The 25,571-nt window shown below is 39.5% G+C and overlaps 2 protein-coding genes across 4 annotated transcripts in view; one reads left to right on the top strand and one right to left on the bottom strand.

Annotated features, from left to right (window-relative positions):
- Positions 1-23,007, top strand: part of lmbr1 (limb development membrane protein 1) — a 174,432-nt gene extending 151,425 nt beyond the window's left edge. Inside the window, exons 16-17 of one of the 2 annotated variants that reach the window (XM_033044377.1) lie at positions 14,852-15,013; positions 16,251-23,007. In XM_033044377.1, coding sequence (XP_032900268.1) covers positions 14,852-15,013; positions 16,251-16,336 — 248 coding nt within the window. In that variant the 3' untranslated portion in view covers positions 16,337-23,007. The remainder of the gene's footprint in view (positions 1-14,851; positions 15,014-16,250) is intronic. The other variant, XM_033044386.1, reaches the window with a different exon arrangement.
- A 917-nt stretch (positions 23,008-23,924) lies between these two features.
- rnf32 (ring finger protein 32) overlaps positions 23,925-25,571 on the bottom strand; it is a 28,926-nt gene continuing 27,279 nt past the window's right edge. For both annotated transcript variants that reach the window (XM_033044358.1, XM_033044365.1), the window contains 2 exons: positions 25,241-25,408; positions 23,925-24,235 (listed from right to left, as the gene is read on the bottom strand). In XM_033044358.1, coding sequence (XP_032900249.1) covers positions 23,975-24,235; positions 25,241-25,408 — 429 coding nt within the window. In that variant the 3' untranslated portion in view covers positions 23,925-23,974. The remainder of the gene's footprint in view (positions 24,236-25,240; positions 25,409-25,571) is intronic.

The following is a 25,571-nucleotide window of genomic DNA, read 5'->3' as shown; positions in this document are numbered from 1 at the left end:
TGCTTGTTTTTATTGTTTTGATGCCGGTGACAGTTTGAGAAAAGGAAGTAAAACTTTGGGTTGCAGGTGAGAAAAGACTTGCTCTAATTTTCTTCCAGGGTTCTAGGTAGGAATGTTCATATATCATGAAAATGTAGTCACTGTTTTAACTCAAATGCCACTTTTTCTTGTATGGTGTGGAACATGATGGCTATTTTTTTTCACTTGCTCTTTTACTTCCTTCCAATGTTTTTGACCTAATTGATGAAAATTCGAGGGTAGAAATTTCTCATGACATTTGCCAATTAATGGAATTTGCCAAGTATCTTTGGTAATTGTGGCATATTTATAAAACAACCGATTTCCCTTCACAACTAGTGTGTGTTACATGGGGAATTTATACTTTATAATCAATTAAGAACAATTCAATTAGCCAGTTAATTAGCAAATCTATTAGCCATGTTGGATTAGGAAGAAATATTAGCTAGAAATAACTCTTGCTCTTCAAATTGTGGCAGGGCAGCTGCTGATCAGACAATATTTTTATTAACAAAGTATCGGGGCAATTGAATGAATGGATATATTTTTGTTAGTCATCGATATTGAGCTTAGGGAATAGATCGAGGTAAACCACAATCTCCTAGTGTAAGGTCAATTTTTTTTGTTTGAAAACAAAAAGGAAAAAAAATAAGGGAAAAAAAATTAGGCAGTACTAAGCAGTGACTGCCATCTTACTGCTGCTCAAAAGAACGTGCCTTCTAAATAATGCTAGTACATTAAAATACATTGGTATTATTGTTTTTATGTGCTGATACTGATTCTTGTAATGAATGAATCTTGTATATTTGTGGTCAGAAATCTTGTGGGTGTGGAATATTGTGTAGTATTCTGATTGCCATTTCTAGCGATGTAATTTACCTGGTAATTAATAACATGAGTGGCATGCCGGGTCTCGTCTATTATTTGTTAAATCCTCTTTTATTATCTTCCACCCAACTCATCAAAATAGAGCAGTCCCATGTGTTTGTTTTATAGCCCTTCAGCAGCTTATCAAATGTTTCCATTTACTTTTCCACAGGCATGTGTTCATGACTGATATAATTAGGATATAAGGACTGCATTCCCAGCAGGAAACTGTTCGCATAGAGCATGGTGGGCAAATCATTGTTGTAGCTTTCTCCTGACCCAATCTTCTCCACTAAATCTGTTGGATTATGGAATTAATTAAATATATCCCACCATTTATTTTAAGTAAATCATCCAAGGAAGAAGCAACACGTTGTATCCAGTAGATTTATTCCAAACACTAATTTATTTTAATGACCTCTTTCATTAAATTCTAAAAGCCTGAAGCTCTTTTTCTTTTTGCTTGCACATAGAAGCGGTTACATGAAGTATTTCCCTCTGCCATTTTATTCCTTAATTAAATCCACGACAGGTTAAAAGTAGAATTGTTTCTGAACCATATTTTATGTTAGCAGCTTTGAAAGGTGAGGATTGAGGCAAATGCCACAAAGATATGTTTCCCCCATCAGAAGAGTTTGATGTTTGAGCATCATGTCATGTCGTGACTTTTTTTCAAACACATTCAAATTCCTTGACTCTCATAATGCGGTATTATTGTTATCATAGATATCATTATCCAAGATGCAGTGACAAGGACATGCATGTTTGATCATAAGTAATGCATTGTTTTATTGAAACATTTCCATCCACCTTGCAAACATGTGATCTTTTCTAGTGTGTAACATTTGATACATTTCACCCCTCACCTTTATTCTTTATTCTCTGCCAGTGCACTTGAGTTGCTGCTAAATTTGCTGAAGAAAATGTCTTAATTCAGTTTTTTTTTTTAATTCTTCAGCGGGTGAAAAAAAAGTCAATTTAACTGGAGATGGAACCTTTTGCAGGTGCAATTCGCAGCACTTTCAAAAAATTATTTATTTGTTGTTTGGGTTCAATGATTTAATCACGCAACATCATCAGAGTATTTATTTTGTTTCCTTTCATTTTTACATCTGGTTTCACTGTCACTCTTTGCCACATCAGCACACCAGAGTAGTCATGAAGGGGGATTATTTATATCCCACAGCAACAAATACATTATACGAACAGTACAAATTTTTAATGCAAATTAATTGGATTTTTGGAAAGTGCTTTTGAGAAACCTTGTAATATAACGGGCAAATCGAGGAACAGGGGGGGTCATGGCTGGTCCCTTCTACATGGGGTTGAATCACTGCATTCGCCAAACTGATTGGCGCTATGATGCTGCAGAACCCTTTGTAAAATGAAAACTGCGTGCCCGTACAAGAAAACAAATTGCATTTCTTTTCCTTTCTGTTGATCAGTGGCAAATAATCGGCCACTGTAAAATGTCCCCAGTGTCTAGGTGAGTGGTGGAATGTGGGGGCAATTGATGACAATGTGGGGAGAGTAAAAAGAATGGCTTAACAGAATAAATGTTAATAGGTAGTTGATGGTCAGCATGGATGCAGTGGGCCAAAGGGCCTGCTTCCAAATTTTATCTTTCCACTGAGTTACTCCAGCATTTTGTGTCTATCTTTCACAAATTAAGTGTTGGCTGACATGCGTCCTGAATTGAATTTGACTTTATTTAATTACGTTGTGTCAAAGATCCCAATCTAAGCACACTTGGGGAAAAATAGTTCCCCTTTTCCTGACATGCCCATATCAGTTATGAATTTCATGAATGCCAATTTTAACCCAAACCTTTAGAACAAGGAGTTCCTTGCTTCAATTGCCAGTTGCATTAATTTGAGATCCGCTATATCTAATGAACTCAACCTTTCCAAATCTATCACTTAAAACAAACAGCCTTCCAAAACTTTGGAATAGTTTCCCTTGGGTGCCTGGAGAAAACTCTCAGTTGCAAATTTGTAAGCATTCTCTAAATTTCCTTGTGACATTTTTGTAAGAACCGCTATCCTGCTATAACAGACAAGACTGTTTGAAAAGGCCCTTTTTGAAACATGGAAAAGACTAGAATGGCTTAGTTCTTGAGTCACCATTTGATTGCCTGGTTTATGAAGGAATGGTGCAGAGAAAGTTTCCTTCTTAGCTTAATGGGTTGGCATCCAGAAATGCTTTCATTTTAAAACAATATTCAAAGGACATTATCTATTATACTGGAATACACTTTCAATCCTTGAGCATTTACTTTCCCTACATTCTTTACGAGCACTCTTATTCCTTGGCACATGTTTCATTAAAAGTTTAATGAACAGTCATATGAACTTTGCAGCTTTCAGTTCTAATCTGTAGTTTTCAGGTCCATGAGCGATAAATAGTTGAGCTTTTTATTTCATCTCATTTGCACCAATCCAACCGGGATTTCTCTTTTATTTTGTCTCTCCTGATTGAACCTGGGCAAATGTATTCTCAATTTCCCCAACTTAAAAATTAATATGGTGTTTAAATTCTGTCTCGCCAAATCTGTCTGAGAAGTAATTTTGTTTGATCTGCCAAAATCTGTGACTTTAAATTTTAAAAAAAAGAAGTGATTTTTAATGTAATTTTGTCATTTTATCGTTAAAGTATTTAACTATTGCATGTAATACAGCAAAATGGAGGTTTCCGCAAATGAGTTATGAATTGACAACGCTACTATCATGGCATAATCAGATCTGCCATGTAGTACGTATTTTCCGTATTTTTACGGAAATGCGCTCAGAATACGGTTGTACGAATTTGCTTTGTAAAATACGGATTTTTTAAAATCAGCCCGACTTCCTGTTTCATCTTGCGGCTTAAAAAATGCAAGGATATAAAAAGTCATACTGTACCTCTCGAAAATTATAGCAGATTAAATCTATTAGTATTTTAAATTTCTGAAATAATTTTAAAAAGATCTGGATGATTATTTTTGTAAGCTTTGATCTGCCTTTCCCGCTACAGGTTTAAACAGCGCTGTCAGTTTAACGCGTGGGAATTGAACAGCGCTGTGGGTTCTAAAAATAGTGCTCCCTGCTGGAGCGCTGTTGCCTTTCCACATACTGTGGATCACAGACTGTTAGGAGGGGGAGAAGAGGAGAGGGAGGGGGAGAAGAGGAGGGAGTGGGAGGGAGGGAATAAGAGTGAGGGAGAAAAAAAGAGAGAGGGAGGAAGAGAGGGAGGGGATGGAAAGAGGGAGGGGGATCGAGGGAGGGAGAGGGAGGCTTCCAAAATGGCTTCTACATCATCATCTGGTGCTAAAAGCAGGAAGCACCGTTCAAACAGCAGTATACAAAGAGATGGCAATGAATATACTGTCAAGTAAGGTGCGTAGAAGACGTCAATTGGTAGCAAAGTTATGCATTCTTCTAGTCTCACATGGGTATGACCACACTTAAAAATTAACACTTTTTTCAGCAAAATGGCACCGCGTAAAAATACTGATTTTCTCAGCAAAATACTGATTTTCAGGTACTAGAATACTGAAATGTTCTGACAAAACTTGGCAGCTCTGGATAATAGTATCTTCAGAGTATCAACCAGTTGGGTAAAATAGTTTCACACAATTTCTGGTGGTAGCCAGAATTTCCACAGGACAAGCTATCCTTTCTTCATTATACCATCTTGGTACATTCATTTGTGGAGTTTTAGAGTTGTACAGCATAGAATTGGGCCCTTTGATCCAGCTCATCCATGCTGACCAAGATGTCTATTGATGCTAATCCCATTTGCCTATGTTTGGCCATTATCCCTCCGAGTCTGAAGAAGGGTCTCGACCCGAACATTACCTGTTCCTTTTCTCCAGAGAGGCTGCCTGACTCTCGAGTTATTCCAGTATTTTGTGTCTATCCCTCGTAGTCATATTTTCCTGTCCATGCATTTCTCCAAATGTCTTATGAAATAGAAAAAGAGATTATAGGGAATGATGTTGGATTATTTGCAATCAGAATTGTTGTCTTCAAATTTGATAAGCAAAGCGTCTGATCTTTCATTTAAAATAGAATTGTCGATTCACCACTGATACAGAATATTGGATAAAACATCTATTAGGTAATTTAGGTTAAACCTCTAAGTGGTTAGAATGTGCAAGTCGTCAATAGAAGGAGCTGAGGAAGTGTTAATGTACAGAGTACAGGTTATCCATGTATGTCAGTCACTAAAATCACCATATAGGTGCAGCAAGCCTTTAAGAAGACAAATGGTATATTAGGTGCACTTACTTACCTAGGACGGGATACGCTTGACACAGTGGAAGGTTCACCAGGCCGATTCCAGGGATGGGAAGAGTCATACAAGCCGAGTTTTGGTCTATTGTGTCTATTTGTTAGAATAAAGAAGAACGAAAGGGGATTTCATTGAAGCATGAAAGATTGAGACAGGTTGGGCAGCCTAGCTGGGGAGAGAATGCTCCTGCAAGCCAGGATGCTGAAAAAGAGTAATGGCCTCAAGTTACCAGACAAGTGATTTAAAATGTTATTGTTGTGGGCAATGTTTTTCTGTACTTCATTTTGATGGTATATGTGTATTTATTACAAACTTTTTATGTAAAACTGAGATGCTCGGTGTTTTTTGCGCTCTTGACTATTTTGTTATTTCGGACCTCTGCTGTGGGCTAGATCTGAATCTAAATGTGGCATCAAAATGCCTCCTAAATTTCCCCTGCAGGGCCAAGAGCAAACGGCCTCTGAGCAGCTGCAGAAGATACCTACTTAACCAATAGTTTCCCAATTCCCTTTTAAAGAGCAAAAATAACAAACTAATGCAGAGTGATTCTTTAAACTCATCGGATGGATGTGAAGTACACTCGGCTGTTTAACACTCACCCAATAGACTTTCCTCAGGATTAAGCACAAAAAACTTGGAAAGTTCAACTTCTCTAAAACAAATGAGGCTTCATTTATTGCTATATTTAAGAGGGAGTTAGATGTGGCCCTTGTGGCTAAAGGGATCAGGGGGTATGGAGAGAAGGCAGGTACAGGATACTGAGTTGGATGATCAGTCATGATCATATTGAATGGCAGTGCAGGCTCGAAGGGCCGAATGGCCTACTCCTGCACCTATTTTCTATGTTTCATTTCACTAGTTCAAATAGATTGCTAACAATAGATACTATTGTGCACAATGAGAATTTTTGTATATTCGCCTTCTAATTACCATATTTTAAGACACATAATGTGGTAGTCTTTCTCTGGCTGAAATGTAATCAGTCATGCACACTTCAGTGTGACAAAATGGACACTCTTCACTCATCAGAATGCTCTAAGATATTGGCTCATCTTGATATTTTGGTGCTAGGTTTAATATTTGCCTTGGAGCTTTGTCATTAAGTTCAAGTCCCAGCAGCAGCCAACACTTCAAGGCAGTCATGATGAAAAGCCTCTCCCCTTAGCCGATATGCTTGGTGATGTGCCAAGAACTGACAGTTCACTTGATCATGCACTGATCTCTGATTTGCCTGCTGAGCAATCTACAAAGCATCTCCGTGAACTGGTTGTGGTAGAAGAGCCTGCTGTGGGGTGGAAGTACAATTGGAGATGACAATGTAATGTAAGAATTAAATCAAGGGAGAAACGTCTTTATCCACAGATCCTTTTCAGGTTGTATTAAAATGTACAAATGTGTAGATGCCATTGTGGGTTTACAATCTATGGCGTGTTGCTTGTCGTAGAGGTTTTAAAGCTGAAACATGCAAGTTGCAACATATGGCCATCTTTTTCCATGGTCTGTTACTCCCATGCTACTTTTTAGTTTAGTTTAGATATACAGCACGGAAACTAGCCCTTTGGCCTACCGAGTACTTGCCGACCAATGATCCCCGCACACTAACACTATCCTGCAAACACACTAGGGCTAGTTTTAAAAAATTTCTACCATGCCAATTAGCTTGCGAACCTGTATGTCTTTGGAGAGTGGAAGTAAACCGGAGCTCCCAGAGAAAGCCCACGCAGGTCATGGGCATACAAACTCCATACAGACAGCACCCGTAGTCAGGATCGAACCTAGGTCTCTGGCACTGTAAGGCAGCAACTCTACCGTTGTACCACCGTGCCACTCCTTATATTCTGTGTGCAGCCGTATGGATATATCATTAGCACAAAATAATTTTATCAGCAGCTTTTGCTTGTTTTGCTATTTAAAAAAAAAAAAAAACTTTTTGACTAACCTAACGATTTTTGACTGTTGCTACATAATGGCAAAGTATTTGGCACTATTGTAAATGCACCTTAACGCCCACAATTATTCATTGCACGTTTGGAAAATATGTTTAACAGGCCCCATTGTTTGCGAAATGCAGAGGTTAAAGCAACTTTTCTTAACTATGCTCAAAGTTTATGAAGCTTTAGTGTCTATAATATTATGACTGGAAGAATATTGAACAGGTATTTCATGAATGTGGGACAAATATATTTTAAATTCAAGTAGTAATTAGTGATCAATTAGTGATCCATCCAATTGATATATTGGAATCAAGGAATCGTTAAGCCTCTAATATAGTAATATCAAATGCCAGCATTTTTAAAATGTTGGCTTTATTCCAAAATCACATCTCAATTTTTTTAAATTCAGTGTTGGTTTAAGCTATGCCAAGTAATAGATCTATGGCTTATGAGAGCTTTCTTTTCCCATCTGTCACTTTTGAAGATGTAGAAGAATGAACTCTTGAAAGATTATTGTACAACCCAGAATCAGCTGTACTATTTTATGAAAGAAGTCTGCCTCATTGTTAAAAAAAACTCATGTTGTTTATGCACAGAATTGTGGGTCTTTCTATGCACTTTTTAGTTATTTTGGGGTATTGATTTGGGTTTTATTCATGTCCAGTATCCACAAGGGTGACCCTTTGTTTCTCCTTGCCTGTTATTTTAATTTGCTTGCTCACTTCCACACTGTTGCAGTGTCGCCCAATGTCACCTTGAGGAGCAGCATCTCGTCTTCGCCCTCGGCAAATATCAGAAAGACCTATTCACGACTTCAGGCAGCTTTCCAATAAGTATCAGAACTGGCCAATTCGGATGCAAGGCTACTCACTTCTAAATTAACTGATTTCTTCTCTCTCCCAGAGATCTTGCTGGCAGAACCACTGTTATTATCAGCATCTCTTTCTATTTTAGATTATCAGCCAATTTTCAGCCGAAGTGTGTCTATTTCTCTTTCCTAATTGCCGATGCCAGTAATAATTTACAGTGCATTCAGAAAGTATTCAGACCCCTTCACTTATTCTACCTTGTTACGTCACAGCCTTATTTTAAAATGGATTAAATTCATTTTGTTTATCATCAATCTACACACAATACCCCAGAATGAAAAAGCTAAAACAGGTGTTTAGACATTTTTGCAAAGTAATTAAAAAGAAATAACTGAAATATCACATTTGCATAAGTATTCAGACCCTTTGCAATGACACTCAAAATTGAGCTTGGGTTCATCCTGTTTCTATTGATTATCCTTGAGATGTTTCTACAACTTGATTGGAGTCCACCAGTGGTAAATTAAATTGATTGGACATGATTTGGAAAGGTACACACCTGTCTATATAAGGTCCTGCAGTTGACAGTGCATGTCAGGGCAAAAACCAAGCTATGAAGACGAAGGAATTGGCCGTAGACCTCTGAGACAGGACACAGATCTGGGGAAGGGTATAAAACAATTTCTGCAGCACTGCAGGTCCCGAAGAGCACAGTGGCCTCCGTCATTCTTAAATGAAAGAATTTTGGAACCAGCAGGAGTCTTCATAGAGGTGGCCGTCCGGCCAAACTGAGCAATCGGGGGAGAAGGGCGATGGTCTGGGAAGTGACCAAGAACCCAATGGTCACTCTGACAGAGCTCCAGAGTTCCTCTGTGGAGATGGGAGAACCTTCCAGAAAGACAACTATACCTGCAGCACTCCACCAATCAGGCCTTTATGGTAGAGTGGCCAGATGGAAGCCACTCCTCAGTAAAAGGCACATGACAGGCTGCTTGGAGTTTGCCAAAAGACACCTAAAGGACTCTCAGACAATGAAATTCTCTGGTCTGATGAAACCAAGATTGAACTCTTTGGCCTGAATGCCAAGCGTCGCGTCTGGAGAAAACCAGGTACCGCTCATCTTCTGGCCAATACCATACCTACGGTGAAGCATGGTGGTGGCAGCATCATGCTGTGGGGACGTGTTTCAGCGGCAGGAACTGGAAGACTAGTCAGGATCGAGGGAAAGATGTACGGAGCAAAGTACAGAGAGATCCTTGATGAAAGCCTGCTCCAGAGTGTACTGGACCACAGACTGGGGCGGAGGTTCACCTTCCAACAGGACAACGACCCTAAGCACACAGCCAAGACATCGCAGGAGTGGCTTCGTGAAAAGTCTGTGAATGTCCTTGAGTGCCCCAGCCAGAGCCACTCAATCGAACATCTCTGGAGGGACCTGAAAATAGCTGTGCATCAATGCTCCCCGTCCAACCTGACAGAGCTTGAGAGGATCTGCAGACAAGAATGGGAGAAATGCCAAGCTTGTAGCGTCATACCCAAGAAAATTTGAGACTGTAATCGCTGCCAAAGGTGCCTCAACAAAGTACTGAATAACGGGTTTGAATACTTATGTAAATGTGATATTTCAGTTATTTATTTTTAATTACTTTTCAAACATTTCTAAACACCTGTTTTCACTTCTTCACTCTGGGGTATTATGAGTAGATTGATGATAAAAAAAAAAAGAATTTAATCCATTTTAAAATAAGGCTGTTACGAACCAGGAGTAAAAGTTTAAGAATAAGGGGTAAGCCATTTAGAACGGAGACGAGGAAACACCTTTTCTCACAGAGTTGTGAGTATGTGGAATTCTCTGCCTCAGAGGGTGATGGAGGCCGGTTCTCTGGATGCTTTTAAAAGAGCTAGATAGGGCTCTTAAAGATAGCAGTCAGGGGATATGGGGAGAAGGCAGGAATGGGGTACTGATTGGGGATGATCAGCCATGATCACATTGAATGGTGGTGCTGGCTCGAAGGGCCGAATGGCCTACTCTTGCACCTATTGTCTATTGTAACAAAATGTGAAGGGGTCTGAATACTTTCTGAATGCAATGTACGTGGCCATTACAATCTTTGTCTCTATCCTGTTACCAACATTTTCTCTCCGCCTCTCCTTGTCTTAATGCCCCTGTCCCACATACATGTCTTTGGCACGCTAATTACGCGACCTCGTGGTCGCGTTGAGGCACGATGGTCCCGCGAAGGTCGTGTGCGACTTCATGCGTCCGCACAGCCGTCTGGAGCGCGTGACGCCATTTGAAGATGGACACAAAATGCTGGAGTAACTCAGCGGGACCGGCAGCATCTCTGGAGAGAAGGAATGGGTGATGTTTCGGGTCGAGACTTTTCTTCAGTCTGAAAGAAGTGTCTTGACCCGAAACGTCACCCATTGCTTCTCTCCAGAGATGCTGCCGGTCCCGCTGTGTTACTCCAGCATTTTGTGTCTTATCTTCAATTTTCTTGGCCCCGCTCTGGAAGTAGAAGGTGGGGGCGGATCCGGAACTACAATGGCCGTGAGCCCCAGGCTGAGTTCGGCGATCGTTTGCCTGCTTCTGCTGCAGTTGGAGGTGAGACGTTGCGTCGCGCCAGGGTCTTGGGCCTGTCCCACTTTGGCCGTCAGTTACGCGATTTTGTTTGCTACAAAATTTCGGAGCGCCGCGCGATAATGCTCACAACTCCATACCCCACCGCGCTTCTCAGTGGGACCGGCCCCGGGCAGCCACACGATGCCCGTGCGCCTCAACGCGATGACGATGTCGCGTAATTTGCATGCCAAGGTCACGTAAGTGGGACAGGGCCTTAAATCGCACTTGTTTTCTCATTATTCAGCTCTTTTGCAGTGTGATTGACCTGAACTTTTGACTCTGGTACCTTACTCCACTGCCTAGCATACCGAGTGCTTCTGGAATTCTCTGTTTTAGTTTTGGACAACCATGTACTGGCATTTTGTAGAAAGGTTTGTCATCGTAGCTTATTTGTCATCTTAAAGCAAGTAACATGCAATGTTACCAATCTCAGATTCATATTAAACTATGTCATTGAAGGATTTTGCAGGTTAAGGGTGCGTAGAATTGAGCTATTTTTTTCTTGAGATGAAAAGAGTGCGGAACAACTGTACTTGAAAAATATTAAAGTTCCTAAAGGAATTGAGAGAGTAGATGTGTGGGAAGAAACTACAGATGCTGGTTTAAACCGAAGATAGACACAAAATGCTCAAAGCTTTCAGAAAAATATTTTACTCTCCCTGTGCTCTGTGTATAATAGCATTAACAATTATTTCACAAGTTCTCCCTTGGGATAATTCAAAGGAAGAACTCGTAGGACTCTGAATAGGCAAGTTGCATGTTTTCTATTTGGTAGCCCCTGGTGCATACAGCTGTGCGCCAGGTAGCCTAACATTACAATTTCTATCATCCACTTTGCTGGATTAACTAATCTCAATTACTGCAGTATCATTGATATAATGATAACCATTGCCAGAGTGAGCACCACCGGAAACTGGAGGAGCAGCACCTCATATTCCGTTTGGGCAGTCTGCATCCCGGTGGCCTGAGCATTGACTTCTCCAATTTCCGGTAGCCCTTGCTGTCTCCTCCCCTTCTCAGCTTTCCCTCAGCCTTCTGGCTCCTCCTCTTCCTTTCTTCTGCCGCACCCGCTGAGTTTCTTCAGCAGTTTTGTCTATCATTGATATAACTCTGGCTGTGTGGAGAAGTCATTGTGGTTCAATTTTTCTGAATCTGCAAAATTTCCTGCATTGGTTAAGTGTACAAAGATTTAATTAAATAAGGCCCAAGTTCAAAAGAAACTGACAACCAACAATTTGGCCGGGTCCATCCTTATTGATACCACGGCCAAGAAAGCACAATGCCTATACTCCCTCAGAAGACTAAAGAAATTGGGCTCGTATCTAATAACTTGTCAATTTCTTGCAGAGAGTTGTAAAGACAGCACAGCCCTTCACACAAACCAGCTTCCCTTTCCCTTCTCTCTCTCTCTCTTTCATGCCACTTTGGGAAAGCAGTAACATTAAGAAGAACAATTGTAATAAAAAGGAACAACAGATGCTGGTTGATATCCAAGATAGACACCAAATGCTGAAGTAACTTAATAGGTCAGGCAGCATCGCTGGAGAAAATTGATAGGTGACGTTTCAGGACCCTTCTTTAGACTGATTGTAATAGGGAGAATGTGGGGAAAAAACAGGAAAAATTGGGACTGGCCAAAGGCAATATTTCTGCACTCGCAATATATTCTGCAAAGTTTCCTTTCTCAGAGTTTGACAGGACGTGAGACTCTTTGCTCTACCTGTTGTACCTATGCATTTTGATTGTACTTGTGTATGGTTTAATTTGCCAAGTTAGCATGCAAAACAGCCTTTTCACTATTTTGTTACCTGTCACTATCGATATCAATGCCTATATTTTTGAATTGCACCAAAATGAGGACTGAAAAACTCACTGCACAGCATTGTGAAGTGACGCTTCATTGTGTGGTGGAATTTTGCCTTGGGCTGCAGCTCTAAACAAGTGGCATCATGTTCATTGCTATCCTGTTAGATGGCAAAAATGTCTAATTCTGTTGCCGTTAATGAGGCTAAATGTTATGGGGTGGCTGGGAAGGAGTAGATGTGAATTAGTTTAATTTAGTTTACGGATACAAGCACTTCGGCCCACTGAGTCCGTGCCGACCAGTGATCACCCCTGTACACCAGCACTATCCTACGCACTAGGGATAATTTACAGTTTTTGCCAAAGCCAATTAACCTACAAACCTGTACGTCTTTGGAGTGCGGGTGGAAACCATAGCACCCGTGGAAAACTTACACGGTCACAGGGAGAACGTACAAACTCCGCACAGACATCCCCCAGAGTCAGTGTGTAGGAAGGAGCTGCAGATGCTGGTTTAAATTGAAGATGGACACAAAAAGCGGGAGTGAGTTAGCGGGTCAGACAGCATCTCTGGAGAAAGGGAATAGGTGACGTTTTGGATCCGAGTTACTCCAGCTTTTTGTGTCTACCACCCACAATCAGGATTGAACCTTGGTTTCTGGTGCTGTAAGGCAGCGACTCTACAGCTGCGCCACCGTGCCGGCCATGTCAGATATTGCTGACACTGGAGTCTGGGATATAAACATAATGCTGGAAGAACAGAGCAGATCACACGGCATTTGTAGAGGCAAAAATATATATTTTTCTGGTTGAGGTGCTACATCAGTGCTGAGAGGGAACAAAGATTGTAGCAGCAATGTAGGGGGGGGGGGGGAGAGAGAGTAGGGCGGGGGTTGGGATTGTTGGCAATTAGTGAGAGGAGAGGCCAGATGTGGATAAAATTTTCCTCCACAAATATTGCTTGTCCAAATAAATGTGCCTTGTTGTTAATTGCCTTTGGATTACAATTGCCATTTTCAAGAGCAGGAGTTCCCCGTGCATAGCGTTGTCAAATTTTTTTCATTCATGATGTAAATGTCAAATGTATGCTGGAGTGCAGCCTTGTAATTGTTACCTGCATTATTACCTGACACATGATATTTGGTCTTCTATATGCAGAAATGTGTAATTTTATCAGGGAGTCAGTCTGTCAGTGATTTGTTACAGTCTTTGTGTGAAATCTCTTTGATCTTTAGAATCAGTTACACAGCATGGAAACAGGCCCTTCAACCAATGCATCCATGACAATGCTCATAAAAACTAGTCCCATTTCCCCACGTTGATTAATATCACTCTAAATATTTCCTATCTGTGAACCTGTCCAAATGTCCTTTAAATGCGATTAACCCTGCCTCTATGGAAGCTCATTCCAAATACTTGCCATCCTCTGATGACCCTCCAGTTCACATTAAATCCTCTCTCACCTTTGTGCCTGTGCTCTCTAGTTAGTACACAACTCTGGGCGGGTGGGGGAATTACTATGTTCACTAATTATATTTATGCCCCTCATAAATTAATACGCCCCTCGGTCCCTTGCATTAAATAAAGTCGTAGCCTGCCCAGCCTGTCCCAATAATTCAGTCCGTTGAGTCCAGGCAACATCCTTGTATATATTCAATGCACTCGTCCTACTTAATAGCAACTTTCCAATAACCGTGTGACCAAAATTGAACACAATACTCCCAAGTGTGGCCTTCCCCACGTCTTATACAGCTATCACAAAATGTCCCAACTTGATTCCATAAGACACAGGAACAGATTTAGACCATTTGGCCTATTGAATCTACTCCGCCGCTCTTGCGTGGCTGATCTATTTTTCCCCCTCAACCACATTCTCCTACCTTTTCCCTGTAACTTTTGACACTCTTACTCATTCCCTTTGATTTATATGCCACCATGTTGTACGGCGTCCAACACCACCAGTGGATGGCACGGTGGCACAGCCATTGAGTTGCTGCCCCACAGCTCCAGAGACCCAGGTTTGATACTAACCACGGGTGCTGTCTGTATGGAGTTTGTGACCGCGTGGATTTTCCCCGGTGTTCCGGTTTCCTCCACATTATAAAGACTTCCAGATTTGTAAGCTATTTGGCTTGGTGAATTTGTAAATTGTCCCTAGTGTGTGTAGGATTGTGTTAGTGTGCAGGGATTGCTGGTCGGCATGGACTTGGTGGGCCGAAGGGCCTGTTTCTGCGCTGTATCTCTGAACTAAACCTCTACTGCAATGAAAACTATCCCAAGATATCCTTATTAACTTTGCCAAGTTCTCTCATCTTTACTTTCCCCATGTAAAAACAGAGGAGAAATATTCATTGAGGACCTTGCCCCATTTCATGTGGTTTCACATATCAATGACCTTATAAATTCACATATAATTCACATAAAAATGTGGGTTCCTATTCTTTCCCCAGATATTCTTTTTCCCTTGACATACTCAATGTCTCAGGATTCTCCTTAATCTTTAACATATGTTTTTGTTTTAACAGGAATCACCAGATTTGACCTACTTGGAGACTTTGGAAGGTTTAATTGGCTTGGCAACTTTTACATTGTAGTCTCATACAATCTGTTATTTGCTGTGGTGACGACTTTATGCCTGATTAAAAAATTTACATCTGCTGTAAGAGAAGAACTGTTTCAAGCTTTAGGTAAGGGACAACTTCTATTAATTCTTCCTTAACTCAAGTTCCATTTGCCCATGTGGTGAACTGCCAATGCAGGACGTGGTCATGAAGGATTATTGTTGCTTGAACGTTTAATGTTAGAAGTAAGACGAGGGACTACTGCTTTCTCAAAGTTGCTAAATCAGTTTGAGGTCTATGTGCAACAATAAAATGTAGCTTTGCATTGGTTTATAAAGATTTATACTTCTTTTGGCTCATAACCTCTGGAAAGGTTTAAGCACTTTCTGGCCTTGGGAGTTGGTGTGCAATTACACAATTATACTGCAATTTTTCAGGATCCTAAACGAGTTTCCATCAACCTAGCCAATCACCTCTGCAGCCTATTCAGTGCAATCATGTCCTTCCTATTGTGTGTGACGAGAACTGCACATACTTCAGATGTGGCCTAACCAATGTTTTATAAAGTTGTGCCAAGACTCCCTGCACTATTCTATGGCATGATCTATGATCTCCCTTGCTGCCAACCAATGCCTTCTATCACCCTTCACACCGTCTGCCTCTATTTTTTGCTTATACCTCATTACATCGTTCATGCTTTCCACCTTTGACCTGAAATGTCAACTCTCTTCCATTCCCCATCTTCTCATCAGCAATGGGAGCAGAATTAGGCAATTCGGCCCATCAAGTCTACTCCACCATTTAATCAAGGCTGATGTATCTTTCCCTCTCTACCCTATTCTCCCACCTTCTCCCCATAACCCCTGACACCCTTACTAATCAAGGATCTATAAACTGCGCTATAAAAAATATGACTTGGCCTCAACAGCCATTTGTGGCAATGAATTCCACAGATTCGCTACCCTCTGACTACAGGATTTGTTCCTCATCTCCTTTCTAAAGGTACGTCCTTTTATTCTGAGGCTATGGCCTCTGGTCTTAAGACTCTCCCAGTAGTGGAAACATCCTCTCCACATCCACGCTATCCAGGCCTTTCACTGCTTGACATGCTGAGACATTTCAGATTAACAGCATCTGCAATATTGTCTATGAAATATTTAACTACAATATTTAACTCCAGTATTTAATTATGAAAATGTTATTGTGTCTTGTTCCATATGGTGTGAATGTTTGCACATGCTTTTTACACTTTCCAAAATATTGAGCATAACTTTCTTTAGCAATTAACTTGAAATGTGGGATTAATAGCCGTGCATCAGAAATGAAACTTACATTTCTTGAACTTAATTTTCTTTTTCTCTAGGTCTGAATAATTTACATCTTTCAAATTGGACGCAAGATACAGAGAAGGTCCTGCATTCTGCAAATGGACATCAAAAATCGTTCTGAGAAGCGATATCTGGCAAATTAAAGACAATTTTAAGTGTGCAGAGAGGAGGGAGGGGGAAGCAAAGGATTCAGCTATATGACATTCCACTCCACCCATCTTGAGTCTTAATGGTCATTTATTTTCAGCTGCAATGAAGAATCAAGGAAGGGTTCAGTTGTGAGAAAATTCAAACTTGGACACGCGCAGGAAGTAAATGTCTGGGACTCCATGCTTTGCCATCAAATTCTGAATACTACTGAATATGTTTGGCTTGGACTGTGATGCAGCATTCAGAGTAACCACTACAAATCATCCTATTACGATTTGGGATCCTTTCGGGAATGATTGGTCTGTCAGTCACTGAAACATTAGTGTAACCGGCTCCTGGACTGCTTCTGGAAATGTCTTTACAACAAATGTGCTCTTGCAGAGATCCTTGGAATTCTGGCTGTTCTGTTGATATTGTGGAGCTGTTGCCATTTACTGCTTTAGAACCGAATCTACAATATTTCAGCTGATCCAACCTAGACTCTATGCTAATTTTGGTCCCGTTCACATTCTTTAGCTCTATACAGCAGTATAAGCTTTAGCAGAAAGAAAATCTATTTTGTTTGTTGCCTCCACTCTTCTATCATATTAAAACCAATTTGTTTTCAATCTTCCATTACAAAACACAAAAATAGGTGGTTGGATTTATTGGTTAATAAAACCCAAATGGCATTCGGATAGGTATTAAGTGAATGATCTTTTATGCCAGCAACTGCAAAGCTGTGTCCTTGCAAATTCAAAGCAATCCAGGTACCAGTTGGTTGCTCTCAGATCTATCTTGGCTAATCGGCTGTCCAGGAACGTTTGGTTGCTGTGCAGATTCTGCTGGCTTTTCCATTCATGTTTATGGGTCAGCTAGAAATTTGTATTCATCTGTTTGAAGTATTACTTTTACGTTTATAATTCCCTTGGACCAATAATATAGGTATTTATTGTCTTGGTATCTGAGAAAATTCACCTACAGTGCAACACATTTTGCTGTCCCATTGCATGACATTATTAAACTGTTATGATGGAGAGAACTGCAGATGTGAATTTGCTGACAAATTATATGCCTGTGCACAGTGTGAAGTGATCAGCTGGTTACAAACTGAAATCTGCTCCTGTAACCAGTGGATTCCTGGTTCACTACCATTTCTGTGCAGTGTAGAGGAGAAACAGCATCAAGGATTACTTAATAGTACACAAGGTGCAAAAGTAGTTCAACATGTCAGGCAGCAGCTCTGGAGAACATGGATCAATGTTCTCCAGAGATACTGCCTGATCTGCTGAATACCTCTTGCAATTTGTGTCCTTTTATGTATTAACCCATATCTACGGTTCCTTGCATAGGAAGGAACTGCAGATGTTGGTTTACACCACAGAGGGACACAAAATGTAACTCAGCGGGTCGGGCAGCATCTCTAGAGAAAAGCAATAGGTGACGTATTGTGTTGGAATCCTTCTTGAGACTGCCTTTTTTCCAGAGATGTTGCCTGACCAGTTGAGTTACACCATTTTGCCTCCACCTGCAGTTCTTTGTTTCTCCAAGGATTATTTAATGCCCTTCTAATCCATTATTATTTGATGTTACCTTAAAGATCTATAAACGAGGTGGCGATTTATGATAGTCTGATCCTATTGTTAGTGGAAAATTATACATATTTTATCTGTAGGTTTACCTATACAGGTGGGGAGGAAGGATGAGTTCACCAATATTTAAAATATGACATAACTATTTTCACAAAATATCCTTTCTGCTGGTAATTAATTTGGGATGAGGCCAGATATGCAAATTGAGACGTCCTTTGATTCACTTACCGTCCACTATCTACTTCATCATTCCACCTAGTAAACACTTAACTGTTCTTAAAAATACTTCATTGATTATAAAGGGAACAGGATATCTCAGATGTATAGTAAGGTGCTATAACCACACAAATTTATTTGTTCTTAATTCTGCAGTAATTTCACTTGACATCTTGTTGTAGGCTATTTAAAAAAACATAATTCCCATTTATTTGAGTTGCCTCTTATTTCTGTTGTGTTTCAGAATCCAAATACAAAGGAATTGTTACAGAAGATAGACACAAAATTAAGGAGTAACTCAGCGGGTCAGGCAGCATCTCTGGAGAAAGGAATAGGAGACATTTTAGTTTGGACAGCTTTCAGAAGGATCGAAAACGTCACCTGATCCTTTTTTCCAGAGATGTTTCCTGACCCGCTGAGTTACTCCAGCGTTTTGTGTGCATCATCTGCATAAACCAGCATCTGCAGTTCCTTCCTACACACGGAATTGTTTTAGTTTTTCTATGAAGAGCTGAACACTAATAAATTTATGTTGTGATATCAATCACTGTTACCCATGCAGATTAATTTGATTTGGTCTAAGAAAAGTTTTTTTTTAAACAAATCTCAAATTATTGTTGGAAAATAATTGATAGTGGGGAATAAAGGGCATTTGTTGTGATCTGTCAGGAAACTGAGCTTTAAAATGATGGCATTGCATCATTCCAGAAAGATGTGTGCTGAAGATGCTGATCACATTCTGAATTGTACAGACCTTGGTTACCTTGCATCAATGTTAGCTCTGTTTACATTAACTGTGATCCATTTTGATAAACCCATTCATGTCATTTCTAGCCTGAATACATAGTTAATAAATAATTAGAAAGAATGGCTAAATGAAGGATCTATTCACCAGTGTCTGACAATCTATCCACATGAGCATAGACTGTTAAGGGCATATTTTTGCTCATAGGACCATGGTAAACTGAGTCTGGCCTTTTCAACAAAATGTGAAATTTAAAGATGTGTCCCACTGTAATCTTGAATAGGGGAGTAAGTAAAGCATGTATGATACTTTGGCTAGGTTACAAGATTAGAAAGCTTTGAATCAGCAGCATGGTGATGACTAATTATTACTTCAACGTGTTGGTGAGCACCTAATTTTTCCACTTAAATTGTTTCTGGCCCAAGTGTTTTCAGTAACGCTAATATGTGTTCTGTTTTACTTTGCCACTCGTTGTTCTTTATCTGTTATCCTGGCTGTGTCCAGTCAGTGTGAAAGTGATAATTCTTTGCAGAAAATGCCCATGAAGCTGCTTCCAGTTAATGTCACTTGGATATAAATGTGCAGAGGTGGGTGGTTTTGTCTTGAGCTGAACCTAATACAATGCTGCAATATTGCTAGAATGAAACTGGAGTGTGTCAAGCATTTTCAGGATCATAAGCAAATGCTGACTTGTATAAATCTGACATTGGAGCATAGCATGATTGAGGAAAAGTGAAGCCATGCATCAGGCTCACTCATTTTTTGGGGTTCAAAGTACAAATGATTCCAGTATGACCTTAATAGATGCCATAATCTAGATTTGCACTCTTTAGCAAAGTGGAAATGAAGATGTGCTGTGGCTTTAATTTGTCAGTATTCGTAACTGATCTATTTCTCTACGCTTTTCGAATCTACGAATACTACTTTCAACAACCCTTTTAAGAATAACCTGTTGCATGCAGATGGTTTACGTATTTCATTTTCATTGGAAAGTTTTACATTGTTGAGAGAGGAGCAAGATGCAGTGGTTAATCCATTGAAATGTAGGCACTTTTAAAGTGAGAGGAGTGCAGTCTATAAGCGGGCAGACAGTTGTCCTTTTTGTTACATGTTCTCCGTGGGCAGTTCGGGGGGGGGGGGGCTATGCTAGGAAACCGTAGTGTCATATACAAAGTTAACATGGGCAGATAATCTATTACCAGGTTTGCGTTTGCATCATCAGTTCAAGAAGAGTTAAATGATAAAGCCCTTCAGTGTGTTTTCATTTTTGTTCTGTGTGTTGGATAGCAGTGCCCTGCTGGTTTATGGAGTCTGGCTGCTTTTTAAGAGGATATATATCCAGAGGTCATTCTCACCAAATGTGAATTAAAAAGGCAGTAGTGTAAAAACACCAAGTGAAGTAAATACTGCCTTGCTGCCACCATTCGATTCCCCTGCACTAACATATCAATTTGTGAATATGAAGTAAAAAGCAAGTTGCAGTAACTACAGAAGTTGAACTACTTCAGTGTTTGTTTTGGTATCACTGACCTTTGGTTCTGGCGCCGTGACAACAAGGTAAAAATAAAGGTACCAGATTTGTTCGAGGCATCACAACTTCTGTTTTGATTCCATGAGTTTTCCCAGCCTCTGCCCTTAGCAAATCCTGCATGTTTAGTCTGGCATTTCTACCGAATGCAGAAGATGATGATAAATCCAGTTTAATAAGATTTGCTCAGTAGTAGTTTTATGTAGAATTATTTACACAACCAAAATGGCCCACTTTTGTGACACAACCACAAAGGCCTCCACCAGTGGGTTAATTATAAGTTTCCCAGCTTCTTGCCTTTTAAAGAGTTTATTTAATGACAAATTCACTGTGATTTTTTTCTTCATACCTCTTGTGAGTTTTTATCTTGGTCACATTTTTGTAGCAATATATTTTGTGTACATATTGATGGAGTTTGTTATAGTAAATTGCATCTTTATTGTCTTATGCACTGTGATCTGACATGTAGAAATATTTTCCTGCCCTGTTGCAATTAAAAGGAAATGCAAAATACAGATAATTCTATGTTTGAGTAAACTTAGTGCGGCCTATTCTGTGGTGCCAGTAAAATTCCTGTTGGGTAAAGACCATTGTGGTAACAATACGCACAGACATCTGGCACCTATTTGTGGTTGGATTACTGGAAAATAAAAATAATATTTTTTTTGTTCATTTCAAATGTGTATACAAATCCAAGTTCAAATGTGAAAAAACTTTCTGATTGCTGTGCTGTGAAGCAACACTTTAGATTGTTTCCTCTTGTGAACAATATTCATTTTGGGAGCAAAGGATTCATTACAGTGTGATGAATTGGCAGCTACATGTTTCTTTTAGTTACCAACTATGAAGTCGTAATTGTCCCTGCAAAGAGCCATGTTTGCTTAAGTGCAACATGTGTACGCCATTGCTTTCGAAAACACTTACTATAGTTATTTAAATTAGAATTCTGCAGTAATACTGAACTTTAAAAAAAATTCAAGTTGAAGAAACCGATGGTGACATTTAAGTCCATAAACAAGCAATACATTTTCTTCTTCATGACTTGCAAATTGTGTGATAACCAGGCAGTCACCACTGTACGAAATTGTTGTTGGGCACTGAAATGGAGGTTTGGGTGTTTTTAAAATAGATGATTAATGTATGTTACTATGCACGAAAATAAAACAAAAGCAATTATTTTCTAACATTTAAGTTGACTATCCAAGATGTTAGTTTTATCAAAGATAGACACAAAGCGCATGAGTAACTCGCTGGTCATGTAGCATCCCTGGAGAAAATGGACAGGTGACATTTCAGGTCAAGACTGTTCTTCGGACCATTTTGTCCATTTTCACCAGAGATGCTGTCTGACCCACTGAGTTACTCCAGCACTTTTGGTTTATCTTTGGTATGAACCAGCATCTGCAGTTCCTTTTATTACATTAGATGTTCGTGTTATCCTTTGGTCATTTCTTTATGAATTTGTGTTGGGATAGACTTGTGCAAGTTATTTATATTTATTCTGCTATATTTTTGCATACAAAGGAGTGAAGTCTCTAGATCCCTTGAATTTATATTAGAGGTGTTTGTATATTGTAAGCCGTCAGGTTAACAGTAATTTTTTTTCTTCCTTCCAAAGACTTAGTTTTATTCCAAGTTAAATCCCATGTTAGAAGATCAGTAGCATGTAAACATACTAAATTTGAATTCAGCCTCAACTGCTGCAATGAAGCAGTCTGAGCGTAGTTCTACACAAGTGCCCTTAATTTAATAACTTCATTCAAGGAGCAAAGGGATCACTCTTGTGGGAAGTGGAAAGTATTGTGCACGCTTCTGAAATGTGATTATTAAATTAGCATTATTATATGTTCTTTATGCAAACGCTACGCTCATTCTCTTATAGAATCGTGCTGCCTTTCCCGAGGTTTGTTTAAAACATGTTAATAGCTGTCTGAACAATTCTCTACGGCTTACAAATTAATGGTTTAGTAAAGATCCATGGATACTATGTGCATGCCTTAGGATTCACATATTCGAAAAAGAATGCCGAGGAAAATGGTGACTTTTCCAAATGGAGATATCCGAAAAGAACATCGTAATTATTGCAATCTTTTTTTCTTCTTTTCTTAGTTTGGTAATAATTTTCAAAACCTTAGTTCTGTTCTTGCCATTTTCATTCAATAGTAAGCAATTGTTTTAACATTTTTGTTCTTTCATATTCTGAGTTGCTGTTTCCTTATGAGACTCAAATAAATACTGCTTGCCCAATAGTGCTCATATCAATAGAACACTTTTATAACTGGATTTATTACACATTGTTTGCCTTATTCTCTTGCAGAATATATTGGGATGTAACTTAAAGAAGCAACAAGCCAGTAGCTGCCAATTCATTAAGTGGTCTTTAGTTATGTTATCTAGAATACAGGTCCTGTGTGTTAAAGTTATTGACATATTGCATGTTAGTATTGTTTCATTGTTGGAACTGAGAATGTATCATCAACATTGTACCTATATTATGTTTATAGTTTATTTTGTAAAATAGTTTGTAATCAAAGCTTACATTGTGACTCCTATGTTTACAATAAATTCAATTAACTGTTCAATGTGTATTTCCAAATGTATACAATTTGTCAAAGTATGTAGAATAATGCATCACTTGAATTGTATGATTAGAACTATACAAAACAGCATTGGGCAAATTGATCATGTAATGTCTCATTTAATTACATAGAATGTCTAAAGGGCCTCTTATTTCCTTTTGGAGGTTCCACTTGGTTGAAAACCAAGAGGTTCCAAACAAGAGCTTCCCATTCTTGCCTTCCCAAGATGCATGCTAAAAGCATTTATTTAAAGGCTGCACTGCATTAACAGAAGTGAGACATACAGACTTACATGTATGGATATCACAGGTTCAAGCAGAGATCCCTGTGGGACTCCAATGGTTTCACACCTCCAGCCAGCAGATCACCCTTCCAACTGTACTGTTGATTTGGATCTCACTGGTGTATATCTGGTTCTTCCTAAGATATAACTGAGATTCAGTTATCAAAATATAAAATCCCTGTGAAAACCAGTCTGCTTACGTGACAAGACGGCATCCTGTGACAAATGTAGGCATTAAACCAACCAAGTGAACACTCCTTTCCAGTGACCTAGGTGTAAACAAGGCAACTGTTAATCATCTGTGGTGAGAAGAGTGGGTGGAATGTTTATGTTGCAACAGAGAGGAGGGTAATCGGATGAAGTAGGAAACCAAGCAAGAGTTTTAAGATGACCATGGAACATAATTGAAAAAGATGGTTGAAGATATGGAATGTATTTGGAGTTCACTAGTAAAAGTTAATTTTTTCCTTAAATGGTCAAATCCTTTGCACTTCTGTTATTCTATAAAGTTTAGTTTTAGATGGGAAGTGGGATCATCTCAACTTGATTTGCATCGTCTTTATTGAAAACCCAAACAACGACATGCATTCGACGTTTAGTCTTTTCATCCTTGAGGAAGTAAATTAAAATTCAAATATTGTCTGCATGACAGGAAACAGTTTTATTTTGTAAGAACAGAATGGAGATTTACAGTTTAATACTCAAAATCTTTTTTTCATAAGTTGACCTGCATAATGGGCAAATGTGATCCTCTCCCTCTGTGAAGTCCTCGAAGGCCTTCAGGCAAGTGTAGTGGAAGGTGTGTGAGCAGGACAGCAGCACTGTTTGTCGCACAAGCAAACGACTTTGCTCTCGTCCGCCATGCCCTTCAGCTTGGCATGTTCTGCTGCTTAAGTGATCCAATGGAGTGATACAAATTGGACAATCAAAAACCTCTCTCTGGATTGCCTGAGGAAAGATGATAAAAAGCATTTAACAAGAGAAATGGACACCACAATGTCCCGAGGATGAAGGTGAGAAAGGAATTTCAGGGCAACTGTTCATTCAATGTTAAGTGAGTCTTTGAATTTTAAAATGTCAGCTGTCCAATCACTCCATAGACGCTGTCTCACCTACTGAGTTCCTCCTGCACCTTTTTTGCTCAAGATTCCAGCATCTGCAGTTTCTTGTCTCTCTGACACCATTGAATAGTTTGTCAGTCAATCTCGTTTCAAACATTTTATTAGTTGCTGTTCTAAAGGCCAACAAATAAAATGAGAGAAGTACTTAGCATTCAAGAAGGAACTGCAGATGCTAGAAAATCGAAGGTACACAAAAATGCTGGAGAAACTCAGCGGGTGTAGCAGCATCTATGGAGCGAAGGAAATAGGTAATGTTTCAGGCCGAAACCCTTCTTCAGACTGATGTCTGAAGTACTTAGCATGTTAGTGTGCATTGAAAATTGTTGGTATGGAGAAGTTCTCCCCATCTGCAGCCCTTGCATCCAGTTCCAAGTAATTTTCTTCATTATGGATGTTTGGGCTGATTGATGTTCTGGTGATTATCAAGGGGTGTGGATGGTAAAGTCCTAGCATAATAGTTGTCTTTCTATTTGGTTGTGCTTTGTGACAGAGAAAGAGCCCAATCTGGTACGGCATTCTAGGCCCCCACCATCCTGTGGTTAAAATAACCTGTCCCACACCTCTCGTTTAATCTTTACTGCTCTGACCTTAAAGCTACGCGCTCCAGTCTTTGACATTTCCACCCTGGTAAAAAGGTTCTGACGGTCTAACCTATCTATGCCTCTCATCATTTTATGTACTTTATAAATATAGACAATTATACACTTGTAGCATGTTTCTGGATTTGAAGGTTTATGCTTGCGTAAGAGTTTTATCCATCAGTGACATAATCAAGAGTTAATAGTTGTTCTGAAACATCCATAATCAACGTGAAACAGTTTTTGTCACTGACCTTCAGCTGTATTTGCTCCCATTCCTCTTCAGATATAATGTGAACACGTTGCCTCGCAAATTGCTGCAGCACTCTTCTGCTTAGAGCTACCGAGTGGTCAATTTCAGAAAAAAGTTCATCAATATTTATGTTGCACGATCTCACTAACCTGTCGTTAATCTCTTGCAACTGTGGAAATAAAAAGTTTCATCGATGAGCAGGCCCACAATAAAAACAACTTGACAGCTCGGCTCAAAGTAAAATACCGTCTGTAGATGCTGAAAATCTCTTAAACATTTTTTAAAAATAAGCAATCGATAGATAGAGTTCACTTTTCAGGTTAATGGTCTTC

Source organism: Amblyraja radiata, chromosome 2 (genome assembly GCF_010909765.2).
Source record: "Amblyraja radiata isolate CabotCenter1 chromosome 2, sAmbRad1.1.pri, whole genome shotgun sequence".
Lineage (NCBI taxonomy): Eukaryota > Metazoa > Chordata > Chondrichthyes > Rajiformes > Rajidae > Amblyraja > Amblyraja radiata.
The sequence above is the reverse complement of the archived record's forward strand: the minus strand, read 5'-3'. Positions and strand labels throughout refer to the sequence as shown.